The 19,260-nt window shown below is 44.8% G+C and overlaps 1 protein-coding gene across 2 annotated transcripts in view; it reads left to right on the top strand.

Moving 5' to 3' along the window:
• The first annotated feature begins 11,101 nt into the window (after positions 1–11,101).
• The window catches only part of usp5 (ubiquitin specific peptidase 5 (isopeptidase T)), a 38,932-nt gene continuing 30,773 nt past the window's right edge, over positions 11,102–19,260 (top strand). For both annotated transcript variants that reach the window (XM_041269533.1, XM_041269532.1), the window contains exon 1: positions 11,102–11,240. In XM_041269533.1, the coding sequence (XP_041125467.1) occupies positions 11,133–11,240 (108 nt within the window). In that variant the 5' untranslated portion in view covers positions 11,102–11,132. The remainder of the gene's footprint in view (positions 11,241–19,260) is intronic.

The following is a 19,260-nucleotide window of genomic DNA, read 5'->3' as shown; positions in this document are numbered from 1 at the left end:
CCAGAGTCCCTGGTTTCCCACCTCCAGCTCACTCAGCTGATGCACCAGCAGGGTCATTGTTTCTGCAGAGAAAAAGAAAGAAACACGTCACATCCGATCCAACGCACTGCAAACAGAGTGAGTAAGCGGACCAGCATTGGGCTCTAGTGCCTTCATCAGCGCTACTGAAACTATAAGAGACCGAGCAAAGCAGACCAGTATTGGGGCTCCAGTGCCTTCAACAGTGCTACGAAACTAGAATGCAGTCTTGTGACTAAGCCCATTCCGTTCTGATTGGTCACGTGCCATGACAGTCTTCACAGGGGTGCGTGTGATTCCCACACTGGGAGCGGGGGTCGAAAGATTCCTGGGGGTCCACACAGAGAGCAGCACCCAGAGAGGGGGAGGGGGTGGAGACATCTTTCAACTGGAGAGGGGGAGAGAGAGAGGGAAAAGAGGTTATTCATCTGTCACACAGAGCTGAAAGTGGCCACTTCATTTAAACCAAGGTGTTTTTGTGTGTACCTGTATAGGTGTCCTGGCGATGCCTGTGCTGGGTGATCACGGGTCCTCCACACTCTCCAGGTGTCTGTTGCGCAGGGAGAAGGGGGGAGTGTCTGCCAGCACCTTCCTCTCAGCTGAGCCCATCCTGTAACCTTTCACCTGGAACTGACTGACCCAAGACCAGCAAGCAGTCTTCCGATTCGTCAGAGCGGGCCAGCGGAGCATAGCCTGAAAAACTAACACACGACAGTCTCTGAAACCACAGGGACCCACAGGGTTACACACACACAACTTCCTGGAGCTTTCCACTGTGTCAGCAATCACACACCCCCACCTGCCCCCAAAATAATCCAAGCAAATAACCTGAACACTCTCCACACACACACACACACTGACATTGAAAATCCAAGCAAAGAACCTGAACCTCAACAGAAAGATGGCGATACCCACAACCGCGATCAAGCTTCTATATAAAAATTATGAATGGGATTTAAATGTAGATACTGATACTGCAATCCACCTTTAAAACACTAATTGTTAATAAACACACACACACACACACATATATATATATACACACACACACATATAAATCTCCTCCAAAGTAAAAACAAATGCAGAACTTTCAACAGCACCTCCCATCTCATGAATCCACAGTTTGAGCTCTGATGAAGACCTGTTGGTCGAAACGTGTTAATGGTTTTGCTACCGTCTTTTAAAATATGCATTTATAACAAAAGTTTTTTTTTTTTTTTTAATAGTAACTCTATTGACTGTGGATTCATGAGACGGGAGTTGATGTTGAAAGTTCTCCTGCATTTGTTTTTACTTTGAAGGAGATTTATATGTACATATCCCAAGACGAGGCACCCTGTGTTTGAAAATATTTATATACACACATTATATATAAGTACTGCTGCATATTTAATAAAAACTTGTATTTAAGATTTTGTAATATTCATTTTAGATTTTGAAAATGAAGGCTGATATGCAGAATCGCTCATTTTAAATTTTAGTTTAGTTTAGGAATGCAAGAAAGCGTTCCTAAATACCCAGAAGTGTTGTGACGTTTTTGTTGAGTCAATGTTCAACAGTACCGTTGAATTTAGGTACGCACACATTGCAAATCCAAGCAAAGAACATGAACACCCCGCACACACACTGACAGTGCGAACGCACACCCTTTTTGTGCCACGCGTTGGCGCAATTCAGACAACTAACGGCGCTCCAGATTCCACTCATGATAAAGCTGGACTCTTAAGTCTGGCAGACGGAATGAAAAAATACTCTATGCTGAACTAAGTAATTCAAATGGGTTATTACCCACAATATAAATTTCACTTAATCAAATAGGCGCGGTGTTTACATCGAATGATATTATGTTTCATAAAATAAAATCACATTTCACGGCCTTGTCCATTTTCCGAGGTAGTTATAATTTACAACCGAATATAAATCTGTCTGTTCACCGCTTTAAAAAAACTTTAACAAACCCTCGTTTCTCGTTTTCACAGTCGGCTAAAATAACTGATTTATCTGAACGCCACTACATGTCAACGAAACAATCGCCGGAGTGTCACACTCGAGACTGAATGAACGAGCGTGAACTCTTGCCCAGGATGCTGTTTCAACACGGTGAAGCGCGGCGCCACTGTGTGGGAGAGCAGGTGTGTTTTCATGCCTTTACCATAAAGGGCCGTTCACACCAGATGTGGTGCAGCACTGCCACAGCTGCAGAGGAAAGCGGCACCCAGGACATAAAATATTTCATAATTGCGCAGCGCCGTGCTGTGACGTAAATTATCAATAACCAATCCGGGGAAAATAGGAGGCTCTAGCGGTGGGGGGGGGGGGGGGGTACAATGAAGGAAAAGATTGTGATTCTGGTTTCTGATTTTCCAGTTCTATAATACACATTAAGTAGTTTTGAAATCTGCCTTAAAACAACCAGAGCTCCTGATGATATTCACCATACCCTTTTCTCTTCTTCAGGATGTCACAGACCCGCAGCGAGCTTACATGTTTTTTCTTTCTCCAGTAGTTTGCTGTTCATTGTTCCAGGTATTGTGATTGTTCCACCTTTACAGCCCCCCCCCCCCCCAAAAAAGGCTGATGTGATGTGGTGGCTTTTTTTAATCATGTGCATACGATAATGTATACACATGAGAACAACAACTCAGGTAAGACAACCATTAAATGTTTTTATCTAAATGCTAGAAGTATCAGAAACAAAATTCTAGAACTTGAAGCTACTGCACTAACAGGTAACTATGATGTGATAGGTGTTACAGAAACGTGGTTATCTGAGAGTGATGGGGACGAATATAATATTTGTGGGTATACACTGTATAGGAAAGACAGGCAGGACAGAAGAGGAGGAGGGATAGCACTATACATAAGAAACAGTCTTGAAGCCCAGGTGTTAAACCTGGACAAAGAAAATAAAACAGAATCAATATGGGTCAGAATAACAGACAAAAATTCAAAGGGCATAATAATAGGAGCATGCTATAGACCACCAGATTCAGACGGTGAGCACAATAATCTGTTATACAATGACATTAGAAATGCGTGTAGCAAAGGAGAAGCCATACTAATGGGGGATTTCTACTTCCCCCAAATAAAATGGGAAAACCCGATGGGTAGCACAAAGGATGAAATAGAAATGGTGGAAATGACAAATGACTGCTTCCTAACACAATTTGTGAAGGCACCCACTAGAGGGGAGGCATGCCTTGATTTGGTCTTTTCAAATAACGAAGATAGAATAACTAAAACAGAGGTCAGAGAACCACTGGCAAACTCAGACCACAACATGGTCTCATTTGAAGTGTTTTTTAAAACCCCAAAAGTAATGACTAAAGCTAAGGTTTACAATTTTAGAAAAGCAAACTATGAAGGTATGAAACAGAGACTAACAGAAGTAGATTGGAGTAAAATAGAGAAAACACCCACAGAAGAAGGATGGTTGTTCTTCAAAAATGTAGTACTAGAGGCGCAAAACAATTACATCCCTAAAGTAGACAAATCTAAATGTAAAACTAAATTGCCAAAATGGTTTAATAGATCAATTAAAAAAAATATTCAGCGAAAAAAGGCACTTTACAGAGCATTAAAAAAGGACCAAAAAGAAAGTACGCAGAAAGAGTACACAGAACTGCAAACGCAAGTCAAAAAGGAAGTTAGAAAGGCCAAGAGAGAAATAGAAATGAACATTGCTAAGGGAGCTAAAACCAATTCCAAAATGTTTTTCCAATATTACAACAGCAAGCGAACATTCAAAGAGGAGTGTGGCAGGCTGGCGAGTGGATAGAGGCCCAGAGACAGACTGCAGTTCAAAAAAATAACTATTTTAGTATAAATAAACACAAAAATGAAAGGGCACAAGGGCCAAAACAAAACAATTTAAACACAAAGAAAGACAAAAAGCAAAATTTACAAAAATAACAATTTCCAGGCTGGGCAATGCCTTCACCGGATTCAAACTTTCCAAACAACCAAAAAAAACCAACCTGCTTCCTCAGCTCCCTCTCTCCAAATGAGAAGCAGAGGCCTCCTTTTATATCAGGTGGCTGGGTGCTGATTGATCGTTAATTAACCTAATCAACCCCAGCCACCTGAACATAATAAACCCAGGCAGGTAAGGGAAGTTAACCCCATCCCTGCCAATTTAAAAGGGCAGAGCTTTGCTCTGCCACACACCTCCCCCCATGTACAACGACTGCGGCCCGGCTCCCTCTAGTGGCGGGGGCGGCCCGGCTCCCTCTAGTGGCGGGGGCGGCCCGGCTCCCTCTAGTGGCGGGGGCGGCCCGGCTCCCTCGGCAACCCTAGAAAACAAAAAGGAGACACCAGCAGTCCCAAGCGATGCGGAGCAGCAGGCAACCCCAGGCGATCCAAATGTGCCATCCCTGAGCGGTGCAAGGCAGGCATCCTTGGGCCATAGCTCCTCCCCTCTGGGCTCCGAGAGCGACGGAGGCTCCTCACCCCTCTCTGGCTCTGGGGACGACAGCAGATCCTCCTCCCTCTCTGGCTCTGGGAGCGACGGAGGCTCCTCACCCCTTTCTGGCTCTGGGAGCGACGGCGGCTCCTCACCCCTCTCTGGCTCTGGGAGCGACGGCGGCTCCTCCTCCCTCTCTGGCTCTGGGAGCGACGGCGGCTCCTCCTCCCTCTCTGGCTCTGGGAGCGACGGCGGCTCCTCCTCCATCTCTGGCTCTGGGAGCGACGGCGGCTCCTCACCCCTTTCTGGCTCTGGGAGCGACGGCGGCTCCTCACCCCTCTCTGGCTCTGGGAGCGACGGCGGCTCCTCACCCCTCTCTGGCTCTGGGAGCGACGGCGGCTCCTCACCCCTCTCTGGCTCTGGGAGCGACGGCGGCTCCTCACCCCTCTCTGGCTCTGGGAGCGACGGCGGCTCCTCCTCCCTCTCTGGCTCTGGGAGCGACGGCGGCTCCTCACCCCTCTCTGGCTCTGGGAGCGACGGCGGCTCCTCACCCCTCTCTGGCTCTGGGGACGACGGCGGCTCCTCACCCCTCTCTGGCTCTGGGAGCGACGGCGGCTCCTCACCCCTCTCTGGCTCTGGGAGCGACGGCGGCTCCTCACCCCTCTCTGGCTCTGGGAGCGACGGCGGCTCCTCACCCCTCTCTGGCTCTCGGGAAGGCGGCTCACCCCTCTTTATTGGAGTGACCGGGGCATCTCCCATGTCTACCGCCAGGTAATTAACCACCATGAGGGCAACCTCTGGGAAGGAGGCCGGGTGGTGTTGTTCCTCCCACTGTTCCCACCTCTCCCCATCTCGACGCCACAGCGTGTTGATAACTATGGGGAGATCGTGGACGAGGTCTGCCTCAGGGTGCATCAACCAGTCCCAGATCTCCTGGGACGGTGGTGAAGGTGGTGGTGCTGGAGGTAGTGGGGTGGCCCCTGATGCCCGGGGTGAACACTGCACCTCTTCCTGGGCCTGGTTGTAGGGGCATCCTGCCCAGTTGTGGCCGTCCTCCTCACACCGGCCACACCAGTTTGCCGGTGGCACGTCTGGGCAGGACCGCCAACGATGGTCCTCCTTCCCGCACCAGGAAAACCAGGGGAAGAGGCTGGCCGGGTCCTCCAGCGGTGGCTGCAGCAGCTTACATTTCTTCAGCTGCTGCTGCTTTTCCTGCTTTTGCCGCTGTCTGCTCTTTCCCATTTTTTTTTTTTTTTTTTTTTTTTTTTTTTTCAAAAAAAAAAAAAAAATTATCCCAAAAATTCCACAAAACAAAGCAAAAATACTGCTCTGAGCCTCTAGGTAGCGCTATCCCACTTCTATTACCAAATGTGGCCGGCTGGCGAGTGGAAAGAGGCCCAGAGACAGACTGCAGTTCAAAAAAATAACTATTTTAGTATAAATAAACACAAAAATGAAAGGGCACAAGGGCCAAAACAAAACAATTTAAACACAAAGAAAGATAAAAAGCAAAATTTACAAAAATAACAATTTCCAGGCTGGGCAATGCCTTCACCGGATTCAAACTTTCCAAACAACCAAAAAAAAAAAACCAACCTGCTTCCTCAGCTCCCTCTCTCCAAATGAGAAGCAGAGGCCTCCTTTTATATCAGGTGGCTGGGTGCTGATTGATCGTTAATTAACCTAATCAACCCCAGCCACCTGAACATAATAAACCCAGGCAGGTAGGGGAAGTTAACCCCATCCCTGCCAATTTAAAAAGGGCAGAGCTTTGCTCTGCCACAAGGAGATTAAATGTTTTAAGAGATACAAATGGCAAATCGTAGATGAAGAAAAAAAATAGCAAATATATTAAATGATTACTTTTCACAAGTTTTTACAAAGGAAGATACTGACAACATGCCCCACATGTCATCCAGTTCCTATCCAGTTTTAAATAACTTTAGCATACTGAGGCAGAAGTGTTAAAGGGACTAGGAGCTCTTAAAATAAACAAATCCCCTGGGCCAGATGAGATCCTCCCAGTAGTACTCAAAGAAATGAAAGAAGTAATTTACAAACCACTAACCAAGATCATGCAGCAGTCTCTTGACACAGGGGTGGTACCGACAGACTGGAAAATTGCAAACATAATACCGATCCACAAAAAGGGAAACAAAACTGAACCAGTAACTACAGACCAGTAAGCCTGACTTCTATTATATGCAAACTTATGGAAACTATAATAAGATCCAAAATGGAAAATTACCTATATGGTAACAGTATCCTGGGAGACAGTCAACATGGTTTTAGGAAAGGGAGATCGTGTCTAACTAACCTGCTTGATTTTTTTGAGGATGCAACATCGATAATGGATAATTGCAAAGCATATGACATGGTTTATTTAGATTTCCAGAAAGCTTTTGACAAAGTCCCGCACAAAAGATTAATTCTCAAACTGAATGCAGTTGGGATTCAAGGAAACACATGTACATGGATTAGGGAGTGGTTAACATGTAGAAAACAGAAAGTACTGATTTGAGGTAACCAGTGGTGTACCACAGGGATCAGTATTAGGTCCTCTGCTATTCCTAATCTACATTAATGATTTAGATTCTGGTATAGTAAGCAAACTTGTTAAATTTGCAGACGACACAAAAGTAGGAGGCGTGGCAAACACTGTTGCAGCAGCAAAGGTCATTCAAAATGATCTAGACAAGATTCAGAACTGGGCAGACACATGGCAAATGACATTTAACAGAGAAAAAGTGTAAGGTACTGCACGCAGGAAATACAAATGTACATTATAAATATCATATGGGAGATACTGAAATTGGAGAAGGAATCTATGAAAAAGACCTAGGAGTTTTTGTTGACTCAGAAATGTCTTCATCTAGACAATGTGGGGAAGCTATAAAAAAGGCTAACAAGATGCTCGGATACATTGTGAAAAGTGTTGAATTTAAATCAAGAGAAGTAATGTTAAAACTGTACAATGCACTAGTAAGACCTCATCTTGAATATTGTGTGCAGTTCTGGTCACCTCGCTATAAAAAAGATATCGCTGCTCTAGAAAGAGTGCAAAGAAGAGCGACCAGAATTATTCCGGGCTTAAAAGGCATGTCATATGCAGACAGGCTAAAATAATTGAATCTGTTCAGTCTTGAACAAAGAAGACTACGTGGCGACCTAATTCAAGCATTCGAAATTCTAAAAGGTATTGACAGTGTCGACCCAAGGGACTTTTTCAGCCTGAAGAAAAAGAAACAAGGACCAGGGGTCACAAATGGAGATTAGACAAAGGGGCATTCAGAACAGAAAATAGGAGGCACTTTTTTACACAGAGACTCGTGAGGGTTTGGAACTAACTCCCCAGTAATGTTGTTGAAGCTGACACCCTGGGATCCTTCAAGAAGCTGCTTGATGAGATTCTGGGATCAATAAGCTACTAACAACCAATCGAGCAAGATGAGCCAAATGGCCTCCTCTCGTTTGTAAACTTTCTTATGTTCTTAAGGCTGTTTATTTTGACACTAATTAAATAATCACAAAATAAAATCATATAGTGAGAAAAGGGGACTGGGAGTCAAAAGTGACAATAAATGTTTGTAGTAGTTTTTCTTTTTACCGTACCCTTCCTATCTTTTCCCTGCACCCCCTTATATGCCCTCGCTTCCTGCCTCCTCTTTTGCACCAAAGCTGCACCCCCCCCCCACACATAAACACGCAACCCTTGCACGCACACACACCACCATGCAGCCCTTGCACGCACACACACCACCATGCAGCCCTTGCACGCACACACACCACCATGCAGGCCTTGCACACACACACACCACCATGCAGCCCTTGCATGCACACACACCACCATGCAGCCCCTGCACGCACACACACACACCACCATGCAGCCCTTGCACGCACACACACCACCATGCAGCCCTTGCACGCACACACACCACCATGCAGCCCTTGCACACACACACACCACCATGCAGCCCTTGCACGCACACACACACACACACCACCGGTTTTGAAATTGAAACAGTTTGCTGTTAAGTACCCGTTTCTCTAAAGTTTGTGGCAGCCATTTCGACATTAACATTTATCGCAGAAACGTCTGCTTCGCAAATGAAGTGGGTTTGGATGTTAATGACATATGCCATGTATGATATCAATCACTTCACCGGTTCCCAATAAAAAGACTTCGAAAGGTTTTGTCACAAAATGCGTCAGGGCGCCAATTGCAGGGACGCAGCAGCACCATTTTTGCAGCATCTGACAGCCAATGTATCCAGCTTGTTACCTGCGAGGTCAATTGCAACAAACCTGCATAGTACGGAGCTGCGTACTAAGTTGCATACCAACTTCTACGGTACTATCTCGGGATCATCCCCAGCTGTGTACTAACTTAATACCAAGAAGCGGAACAAAGTTGGGGACTAGCTGATACCCAGTTTAGTACGGTACTAGGATTGTGGTTTGTTTTGGTGTGCTTCCAAACAGGAACTGAAGAGGGCCGCGGTTCTAAACCTGAGCGATTGGTACAAATTATATTTGAAAAGTGTGGTTTTTCGTAAAGGTTTTTTTTTTTTTTTTTTTTTTTACTAAATCCAAACATCTTAATTATTTTGATTTATTGAAAGGGTATATTTACACACAACATGACTTGCCCCTTGCGTTTTTTTTTTTTTTAAATCAAAATGAGACCCCCCAGGCACCGACAAACTTGGCTGGTGTTGTATGTAGTCTAAACATTGAATACAATATATTTAAAATATAGAAAAAAATGAAAATGCATTGCACAGGCAGATTAAACCAGGCACCTCCAGCACATGAAATTTTAGAATGAAATGCTGTCTACCTGCACGCATTGGAAGGGTTTCAGTGTTAGCGGACAGAGGCCCATACAAACTCACCTCACGAGTGAGAGACCGTACAAATAAATATTGATTGTCTACAGAATCAAATGGATATTAAAAACGCAAGGTAACCAACTTTTCGCTACACATTGGGTGGGCGGCGCTCTGCTCTCACCAGTCTGCTACTATTGGAGAGCTCTCAGAGCACTAAGTGTTACTCCTCAACTTTGCAGTTTTCAACTCGCTATAAAACTGAATACGAATCACTAAAGCACAAACTGTCTGCATTTTTTATAATCTTAAACACTCCTTTCAAATTAAATATGAATCAAAATACACATACTTAAGTATATCTTGTCTTTATTTCCCCTTTAAAAACGACGTTTTCAGATGTCACCACCTCAAGCATTTTGAAACTGGTAAAAAATTAATACAAATATTAATTTAGATTCGAAAACATACATTTAAGTATAATATAGTAATTAAAGAAAACATTCTGTTCAATTTACTTTTCATTTTGCTTGTTGTCTCGTAAGAACATAAGAACATAAGAAAGTTTACAAACGAGAGGAGGCCATTCGGCCCATCTTGCTCGTTTGGTTGTTAGTAGCTTATTGATCCCAAAATCTCATCAAGCAGCTTCTTGAAGGATCCCAGGGTGTCAGCTTCAACAACATTACTGGGGAGTTGATTCCAGACCCTCACAATTCTCTGTGTAAAAAAGTGTCTCCTATTTTCTGTTCTGAATGTCCCTTTTTCTAAACTCCATTTGTGACCCCTGGTCCTTGTTTCTTTTTTCAGGCTGAAAAAGTCCCTTGCGTCGACACTGTCAATACCTTTTAGAATTTTGAATGCTTGAATTAGGTCGCCACGTAGTCTTCTTTGTTCGTGATCTAGTAGTTAGTACACCTAACTTAACGCACGAATGTGAAGCACACGTACCGCAGAAATAACATCAACATCACTACCACTACTTTACTGTCACAAGTATCGCAGTAATAAGAACATAAGAAAGGTTACAAACGAGAGGAGGCCATTCGGCCCATCTTGCTCGTTTGTAGTTTACTGATGCCAGAATCTCATCAAGCAGCTTCTTGAAGGATCCCAGGGTGTCAGCAGCACTTTACTGTCACCAGAAGCACGGAACTCACCTCTGCGTTCGGGTTGCTGTTATTAAACGAGTTCCTCTCCCGCGTGTGTATCACTCAGTGTATGCAGCTGATAATAATACTAACACTAGTATTATTATTATTATTATTACTATAATAAACTATCTTTCTTTTTTCTTCTCTTCTCGGCTGTAAAAGTTTGAATCGCTCTGCCCTGCCTCGACCTGTGTTCCATTCACACAAACGTGCAACTTTCAAACCCCCCAATCACCGACATCCCACCATCAGCAGATTCGAAATAGGAGATATGTGGCGCCTTGATAGGTCGAAACTGAGTTCTAGTGGTAAACCACGCACCTTTATTACTCTAACGATAATATGATGCTTTTCTGACCTCTAGATGGCGCCGTGCAATGCAATTTTGCACAATGACGCATCCACTCTCTCGGCCATATTAATTTTTTGTAAATTACTTTTTCCTAGCCGTTGATTTCCACACTTGCTTATTTTCACTTTCCATGGCTGTGTAGTGTCCAACCAGCACCACACTGGACCAGTGTATCAGCTATTAGGAACCCCCTCTTGAAATCAGCTTCCTTCGGGAGAATGTAATCAAACTGAGTGGTCAATAGGTTATTTCCCGATGTAGACAGCCACACGTGCGCGCCCCACCTAGTCGTGCACGCCCACGGCGCTGTGCCGCTGTTGTGAATTGGGCGGTGTTGTCGTGGCCGCGCCTGCAGACTGATTGAGGGTCTTGTTAACATGGCGGATCTGAACGAGGTTTTGTTGTCAGTCCTGTCGACTATCCGGGTACCCAAACCCGGAGACCGGGTTCACAAAGACGAATGCGCTTTCTCGTTTGACAGCCCGGTAAGTGTACCGCACCTCGTGCAAAAAAGAAAATTACCGAACACACTTATTGTTAATTAACAATCCATATGAATACCGCCTACCCGCCCGCTCGACCGGCGACAACGAGACGCAGTTATTCACAACTTTATTTACAAACCACTTAATTTGGTACTGACGCGGTAATTGTAATGCAGCGCGGGCGGGCAGGCTGGCTGCGTTTCAAATCTGACGCTATAAATACCAGTGCGGTTGTATAGCATAGGTTATATATTGTGGTAGGCTTTCTGTATTCATTCTAACAATACCTGGTCATTGAGTCATGTTCAGGGCAGCACCGAGGCACTGGCCCACACTGCGGCTAAGCAACTTGTAGAGAAGGTAAATACATCATTATTAGTATGGTTTTAACCGAGGCCCGTGTCTCATAACTGCCTATGGCCTTGACATTGTTACATATCCGCTAGCGACGTATGATTACTATGCAATATAAAAAGCTTTGTGATTCAGCGATGTTGATAGTTGCAGTACATTGCGTTATTGCCGGTAACAAATAAAGCGCAATAACGCATGTATGTGGAGCTGTTTAGAAAGACCGGCAATTAGGGAGGGGGGTCGCATATGTACACGCATCAAAAGTTTATACCACTGGAATCTCTAAATTATTAAAATGTTTTTATTTATTATTTTTGGTGGTATTATGCGCATGTCAGTCTGTCTGCAGGAATACCTGTCAAAATATTGTCTACACTGCCTGTACATCAGTGGTGGACAACTCGGTCCTGGAGGTTTTTATTCCAACAGCACCCTGAAATACTTTATTGGATTACTAATTTAGGGTATGGTTAGAACAAAAACCAGCACCACTGGTATACATCAACCCGTGTGTCTGTCTGTCTAACTAGACCAGTGGTGCACAATTCAGGCCATGGAGGGCTGGTGTCCCTCCTGGTTTTTGCTCTATCCATACCCTAAATTAGTTAATTGAGCCAATTAAGCCTTTAATAAGGTTCAATAAAGTACTTCAGGGTGCAGTTGGAATAAAAACCTGCAGGGACACCGGCCCTCCAGGACCGAGTTGTGCACAACTGAACTAGACTGTCTAAAGCCCAGGACACAGGCATGGCATGGTACCGCTAATCTGCACCTAGGTACTCGCCTGTCTGTCCATCTCCCTGTCAAACTCGCCTGTCTGTCTCCCTGCCTAACGTTAGGTTATTACCATAACCCTGGTTCCCTGAAAGAGAATGACAACCATTACCGAATGGTAAAGAGTCTTCTCTGACCGTCAATCACTGAGTATGTATAAAAAAGCTGCCCTATCAGGGCCCTGCTGTGAGGGGGAAATCCCCCTCCCGCCTCTTGCTGAAGAGGGACATCCTCGCAGTAACATATCGCCATTTTCTCTCTCACTTCACTGAGACAGGTCACAGATTGCTTCGTGCTTTCTTGTCCAAATTTGGCTGATTTGTTGGTTTCGACCGTCAAATTTAATAACATCCATAGTAAAATTACACTTTCGAGCATTGAGAGTGCTCTTGCCTGATTCTCTCAAAAGTTTACTGACTAGAGCTGGTTTCGACCCCTCTTGCGAGATTGGTGAGCGGCCATTACTCTCTTTCACTACGCAAGGCCTCGTGTAGTTTGATATACCGGGTTGGGAGCTTTTGTGGTGCTGTAGGAGACCCCGTGGGCTCGCGGCGTTGATCTCTATGCCGATTTAATTGGCCACAGCGACCAGAGGAAAAAGAAAAAAAAAGCTTGGGCCCAGCGTCCCTCTCAAGCCTCGGGCTCTTATAGTGCGGCTGCGCTTGCTCTCAGCGACCACGCGATTGAATCGGCTACATAGTCCGGCATCGACCGCGGTTCTTCCGCCGACTAGAGGTTTTGAGACGTCGCCTACCTGGCCCCGATTGACTCAGCACCAGCGTAACCATCTTCGGCTCCACCTACAGCCCGGCACCAATTGACTCTGCACCAGTGAACACATTTGGTGCCGTCTACAGTCCGGCACCGACCGAGCCATTGCCGTTTTATTTCGAAATCAGAGGTCAGCTGGGGACATGACCTCGAAGGGTAATGGTTGTCATTCTTTTTCATGGAACCAGGGTTATGGTAATAACCTAAAGCCCCCTTTCAATGGAGTGACAACCATTACGGAATGGGAAGCTGTACAAGCTGTCGTGGCTCCAGATTACCGACAGTACAGCCTCACGGCGATAGCCACAGAGCCCACATGACGCCTAAGGGCATGCAGCCTGCAACACCCTAGAGCCCAGAGAGGGTCTCGCTCATCAAGGCGGTAGAAACGTGCAAATGTCTGACTACCTGTCCATGTAGCAGCATTGCATAGTTCATCTAAGGAGACGCCATGAAGGAAAGCCCACGAAGCCTGGCCCCTGGTAGAATGGGCCGTAATGTCCCCCAGCAAGGGGGAATCCGTCTGTTCATATGCCAAGCGTATAGCATCTGCCGCCCAGTGCACTAGATGTTCCTTCGATAGGGTCTGACCTCTAGAGCGGGACCCATAGCAGACAAACAGCTGGTTGGACTGTCTCCAGGACGCCGTCCTATCCAGGTAACAGCGCAGAGCCTGAACTGGGCAGTCTGACTCGTGCGAGGGAGGTGGACAGTGCATGAAGCTCACTTACTCGTCTGGCAGATGTAATGGATATTAGAAATGCCACCTTCGAGGAAACAGGGCACAGTTTTGCTGACGCCATGGGCTCGAATGGGGGACCCATAAGGACCCACAGTACCAGTTCTAGATCGCATTTGGCGACCATACTTTTCATGGGAGGATGAAGCCTCCGAGCCCCTTTAAAAAATTGCACTGCCAGGAAATGTGCCCCAGGGGACACAGAGTCAGTTTTGTCGTGGCACACTGATATTGCTGCCAGGTATACCTTAAAAGTGGATGCTGATTTTCCTGTGTCAGATAGGTGCGTAAGAAGGTTAATATCATCTCAATAGGGCAGGTCACAGGCGTATGACTTTCGGCAATGCACCAGTCCTGGAAAACTTTCCATTTGTAGGAGTACTGGGCTCTAGTGCTTGGCGCCCTAGCAGACTGTAGTGTTTATATTACTGCATGTGGCTAAGCTCGTCTGAATAGACAGCTCCGTTCAACGGCCAGACCCAGAGTTGGAGCTGGGCTGGGTTCGGATGCCATAATAGCCCTGCCGCTTGACTCAGAGGTCCTTGCGCAGCGGGACCTGCCACGGCTGACGCGACAACATGAGGAGAGCAAACCAGGGGCGCCTCGGCCATCTTGGTGCAACCAGCAGAACCTGTGCTCTCTCCATCCTGATCCTCTCTAGTGTCAGGGGTAGAAATGGTAGCAGAGGGATTGCATACGAGAGCTCCTGTCGCCAGGGGTGAGCTAGCGTGTCTACTCCCAGGGGGCCCTTGTCTCTCTCCATGGAGAACCATAGGGGGCAATGAGTGGACTTGGCTGTGGCAAAGAGGTCAACTCGTGGAGTACGAAACCTCTCCCAAATCTGTTTCACCACTTGAGGATGCAGTCTCCATTCCGAGCTGTCTGGAGCTCTTCTGGACAGGAAGTTTGCTACCTTCTTGTCCACACCGGGGAGGTGAATCGCCCTGATGGAAGGCAAGTTTCTGTGCGTCCAGGACAGGAGTCTGGACGCTGTGCGGTGAAGGCCCGGTGAGCATAGGCTGCTTGGTGGTTTATGTAGGCTACCACTGTAGTATTGTCCATCCGGACCAGCACCAGACCAGTTTTGTGCACTAACTGCTGGCGAAAATGAGATAACGCCAGGTTCACTGCTTGCAGCTCTTGGGCATTTATGTGAGCTTGCTACCAGTGCCCTTTCTACTGACCTCTTATTCCTGTCCCATTTCAGACCTCTCCCCAGCCCAGGCTGGAGGCGTCTGTAGTGACCACTTCCCTTCTGTGAGGGGATCTGAGGCGGAGATTGCTAGGACGGAGCCACCACTCCAGTGTCTTCCAGCATTGTCTGGACACTTACACCAGCTGGTACCGATCTCGGACTGGGTGCATCTTGAGCGTATTTACCCAGGCTTGAAGAAGGCGCATTCTCAGCAGCCGTAGTGGAAGGATTCGATGTCGGTGGTGCGGTCGGTCCCGGGCTGTCACTGGTGCAGAGTCAATTAGTGCCGGGCTGTAGGTGGCGCCGAAGATGGTTACACTGGTGCAATCAATCTGGGCTGGGTAGGCGCTGTCTCAAAACCTCTAATCGGTGGGAAGAACCGCTTTCGATGCCAGGCTATGCAGCCGATTCAGTCAGCGTGGTCGCTGAGGGCAAGCACAGCCGCGCTATGAGAGCCTGAGGCTTGAGAGGTGCGCTAGGCCCGAGCTATTTATTTATTTTTTCTCTGGTTGCTGTGGCCGATTAAATCGGTGTAGAGGACGACTCTGCAAGCCTGCGGGGTCTCCTTACAGCACCACAACAGCTCCCAACACGGTAGATCAAACTACACAAGGCCTTGTGTAGTGAAAAACAGTAATGGCCGCTCGCCAATCTCACAATAGTGGTTGAAACCTGCTCTAGTCAGTAAACTTATAGGAGAATCAGGCAAGAGCACTCTCAGTAATGCTCGAAAGAGTGATTTTTTTTCTGTGGAGCTTATTAAATTTGAAGGTCGAAAAACCAACAAATCAGCCAAATTTGGACAAGAAAGCACGAAGTAATCTGTGACCTATCTCAGTGAAGTGAGAGAGAAAATGGTGATATGTTACTGTGAGGACGTCCCTCTTCAGTAGGAGGTGGGAGGGACTTCCCCCTCACAGCAGGGCCCTGATAGGGCAGCTTTTTTATATATGCTCAGTGATTGACGGTCAGAGAGGGCTCTTTCCCATTCGGTAATGGTTGTCATTCCTTTGAAAGGGAACTCATCTCTGTCTCTCTTTCTAACTTGACTGCCTATAATGCATGCAGTGTTTATAACTCAAGCAGTGTGTTTGACTCACGCAGTGCATCTACAACTCAAAAAGCACGTATACAACTCAAGCAACTCAACAGGGTTCTCCACAGGCCTTTTCAAGCAATCCTATCCAATCAGCTCACTGGTATATGTCACATGAGTCTATATGCTCCAGTGAAATGAAGGGTAAAATGGACACTATGAGCTGAAATATATAAATTTATATTGAAGGCTATGATTTTTTTTTTATACAGTTACAAACTGGAATTACAAACTACTGTACTCTGTGCTCACCATGATTCACATCTTGTTATCTTGTTCTTACCTTTATTAAATCGTTAACGTTATTTCCCAACCCAGGAAAAAAAAAATCGAATACAAATAAGTGGTAGAGCCCGTCGATGCGGGGTCTATTGTGTGGTAGATGACCACGACTGGAAGACGTCTTCCCGTGAAGACGAGGGTGCTAAAGAAAGTCAAGGTCATCTACCACACGGTAGAGCCCGCATCGAGAGGGCTTTATCGCTATTAGAAAACTATTTATTTCTTTATTTTCTCTTTAAAAACAACTTTAAAACCTGTGTGTACCATGAACTTCTGATTTCGCCGAGTAACCTGCGCTAAAATTGTTCCTAACATAATTAGAATATAAAAACGACATACACGTAGAGAAAACGTTATTATTAAAATTATTTGGCTAACATATTTATTTATTGGGGTCTTACTCTTTGTTAGTATGATTTGTCTGGACATAATTTATCTTAGTACAGTTGTTGAATAATCCGTGCAGTATTGACTTGAAACTTGTTGTTGGAGGCGGGGTGTCATGCAAGCAGGCAGGGAGTGGATTGGCTGGTGCGGAAAGAACTGAAACGGTTGGGAATTTGACTGGCTGATTTTGAGGGAGGGTGTTGTTTGGATCAAGCTGATGACAGAATTATGTCTTTCTTGTTGATTTGCTTTTGCTATCCAGTAGCTCTGAATTGAGCCTGCCTTATGGTGTACTGTCACAGACATGATTTTGCTTGTCTCTAGACCAGCATCAAATATGTTTAAGTAGCTTTGTATGTTATCAGATTAGTTGTAGATTAGAATGTTAAGGGACAAAGTCGGTATTTATGGGCAGATTGATTTAAAATTAAATTGTTAAGCACTTCAATGTTCCCATCTATGCAAAATAGAAGCCCGCTAGAGTTGGAAGCTGTTCGCTCTCTGTCGTTTTCTAATAGTTATAACTGACTCGGATAGCCCCTATGGTGTGTATAAACGTAGCATGTTGACATCGCTTTTTTAATTTCTTTAATCTGATTAATAAAATGTACCGGTAATTTTATTTTAATTGTATGGTGCTTGCTTGTAACTTACAGTACCGAGTGCAGCAACAGTCTCGGGTCCAAACCGTCAGCAGAGTCTAATTATACTATTTACATAAGAACAAAAGCAATCCAATATATGTCCTTCATTATACCATTAAATACTGATTTAAAAAAAAAAAAAAAAAAACACAGTGCTGCTGATGTTGGCTCGTACAGCTCTGTGCAACCAGCACAGAAAAGCAACATTGATGTGTTTTTTTTTTTTTTAAATAAGGAACCAAGATTTAAATTAACATTTGCAATTGAAACAAAACTGAAACTTTGTCAATGCGCTTTTTTTTTTTTTTTTTTGGGGGGGGTGGGGGAGGTTATATCCAGTTCTTCGAAGAATAGGATATAGCCAGAATACTGGGTGCAGCATGCCAGTAATAGGTACTGTACTTGTAATTTTACTTTTATTCACAATCTCATTGCTATTGTTGTTATTAGTGGTAGTAGTGCAGGGCTCTACATTTAGATTTTTTACTACTGGACCTTTGGGCCACTGAGGTAGTGTTTTTACTGGCCCGGATACAATTTTAAGTGGCCCAATAATAAGTATAAAACTGGGCACATTGTTTATTCACCGTATTGGTGAGCCGGAAGTACATCCACCAGTGACTGGATTAAAATAACAGTTTGGTGACATTAAATATGGCAACTAGTACTAGAATTGTTCAAACGTTATGTCGGCTAGAGTGTACTTGCCTCGCCACGCACCCCTGTAGTCTTGCGGGGCGCCTGCGGGCTTGTAGCTCTGAGGTGGCTGCATGGTGGGCGTGCAGTGTGAAAAGAAGCTGAAGGCACGCTCTTCGGAGGACAGCATGTGTTCATCTTCACCACTCCCGAGTCAGCGCAGTGATGATAGCAGGGAGCTGAGCTTAAAAATAATTGGCTATTCCAAACTGGGAGAAAAAATTATAAAAACAATTGCCGACCACTAAAAAAAAAAAAAAAAACGCCTCAACTTATTTTTTGCTTTATAATTTGAATAATTAATTTAAAGGTTGAAAAGTTCCTAAATTAATGGTATTTGGTAGGACTTTTATTACTTCGCAATTTACAGTATTTTTGTCCACAGTTCACATTGACAGATTCCATGGGGGACGTTTATGTTGTCTATACATTGTTTAGAGTCTGTTGGCTGAGGTATTAGGTTGTGTGTTAGCGCCATTCAAAAATAAAATAATCTTATGGATTATTTGTGTATACCATATGTTTAAATGGTAATAGCTGATATGTTTTTTTTTAAATCTGGCTTTTTTCACATTTAACGTGCTTTGACTAGATGACAGTATAAAAATAAAATAATTAGTTGTCATCTGCAATAAATTCACCCGATGACGGCTAATGCAAAAACGGTGCTTCCACAGCAAAATTTAATGTATGTGCAACCACAGAGCACACGCATTCACCTACAGTCACAGGAATCAGACAAATATAATAAGTGATACTTGGAATTTGTGAGCCTTACTGTGCATCCCCGGTGAGTGAGCACACTTTGATGTGATTTGACTAAGTTTCTTTTTTACTTTTAAGAAAACTTAGCTTCATGTTACCAATTAAAGTATAGATTTTCAATGGTTTGTTTCAAAATATAGTACTAACATGAATTATATACAGTATGTCTGTATATAAACATTTAACATCTTTTGTTAAATAGGCTGCAGTTAAAACAATGTATATGATATATCTGGCATAGAAGAGCATCATAACTTTATATGGTGATAAACAAAAATCTTTGTTCTAGAAGCGTCACTAACTAGAATCTGTAAATT

The sequence above is a fragment of the Polyodon spathula genome, chromosome 13 (genome assembly GCF_017654505.1).
Source record: "Polyodon spathula isolate WHYD16114869_AA chromosome 13, ASM1765450v1, whole genome shotgun sequence".
Taxonomy (NCBI): domain Eukaryota; kingdom Metazoa; phylum Chordata; class Actinopteri; order Acipenseriformes; family Polyodontidae; genus Polyodon; species Polyodon spathula.
This window is presented reverse-complemented; position numbering and strand designations above follow the sequence as displayed.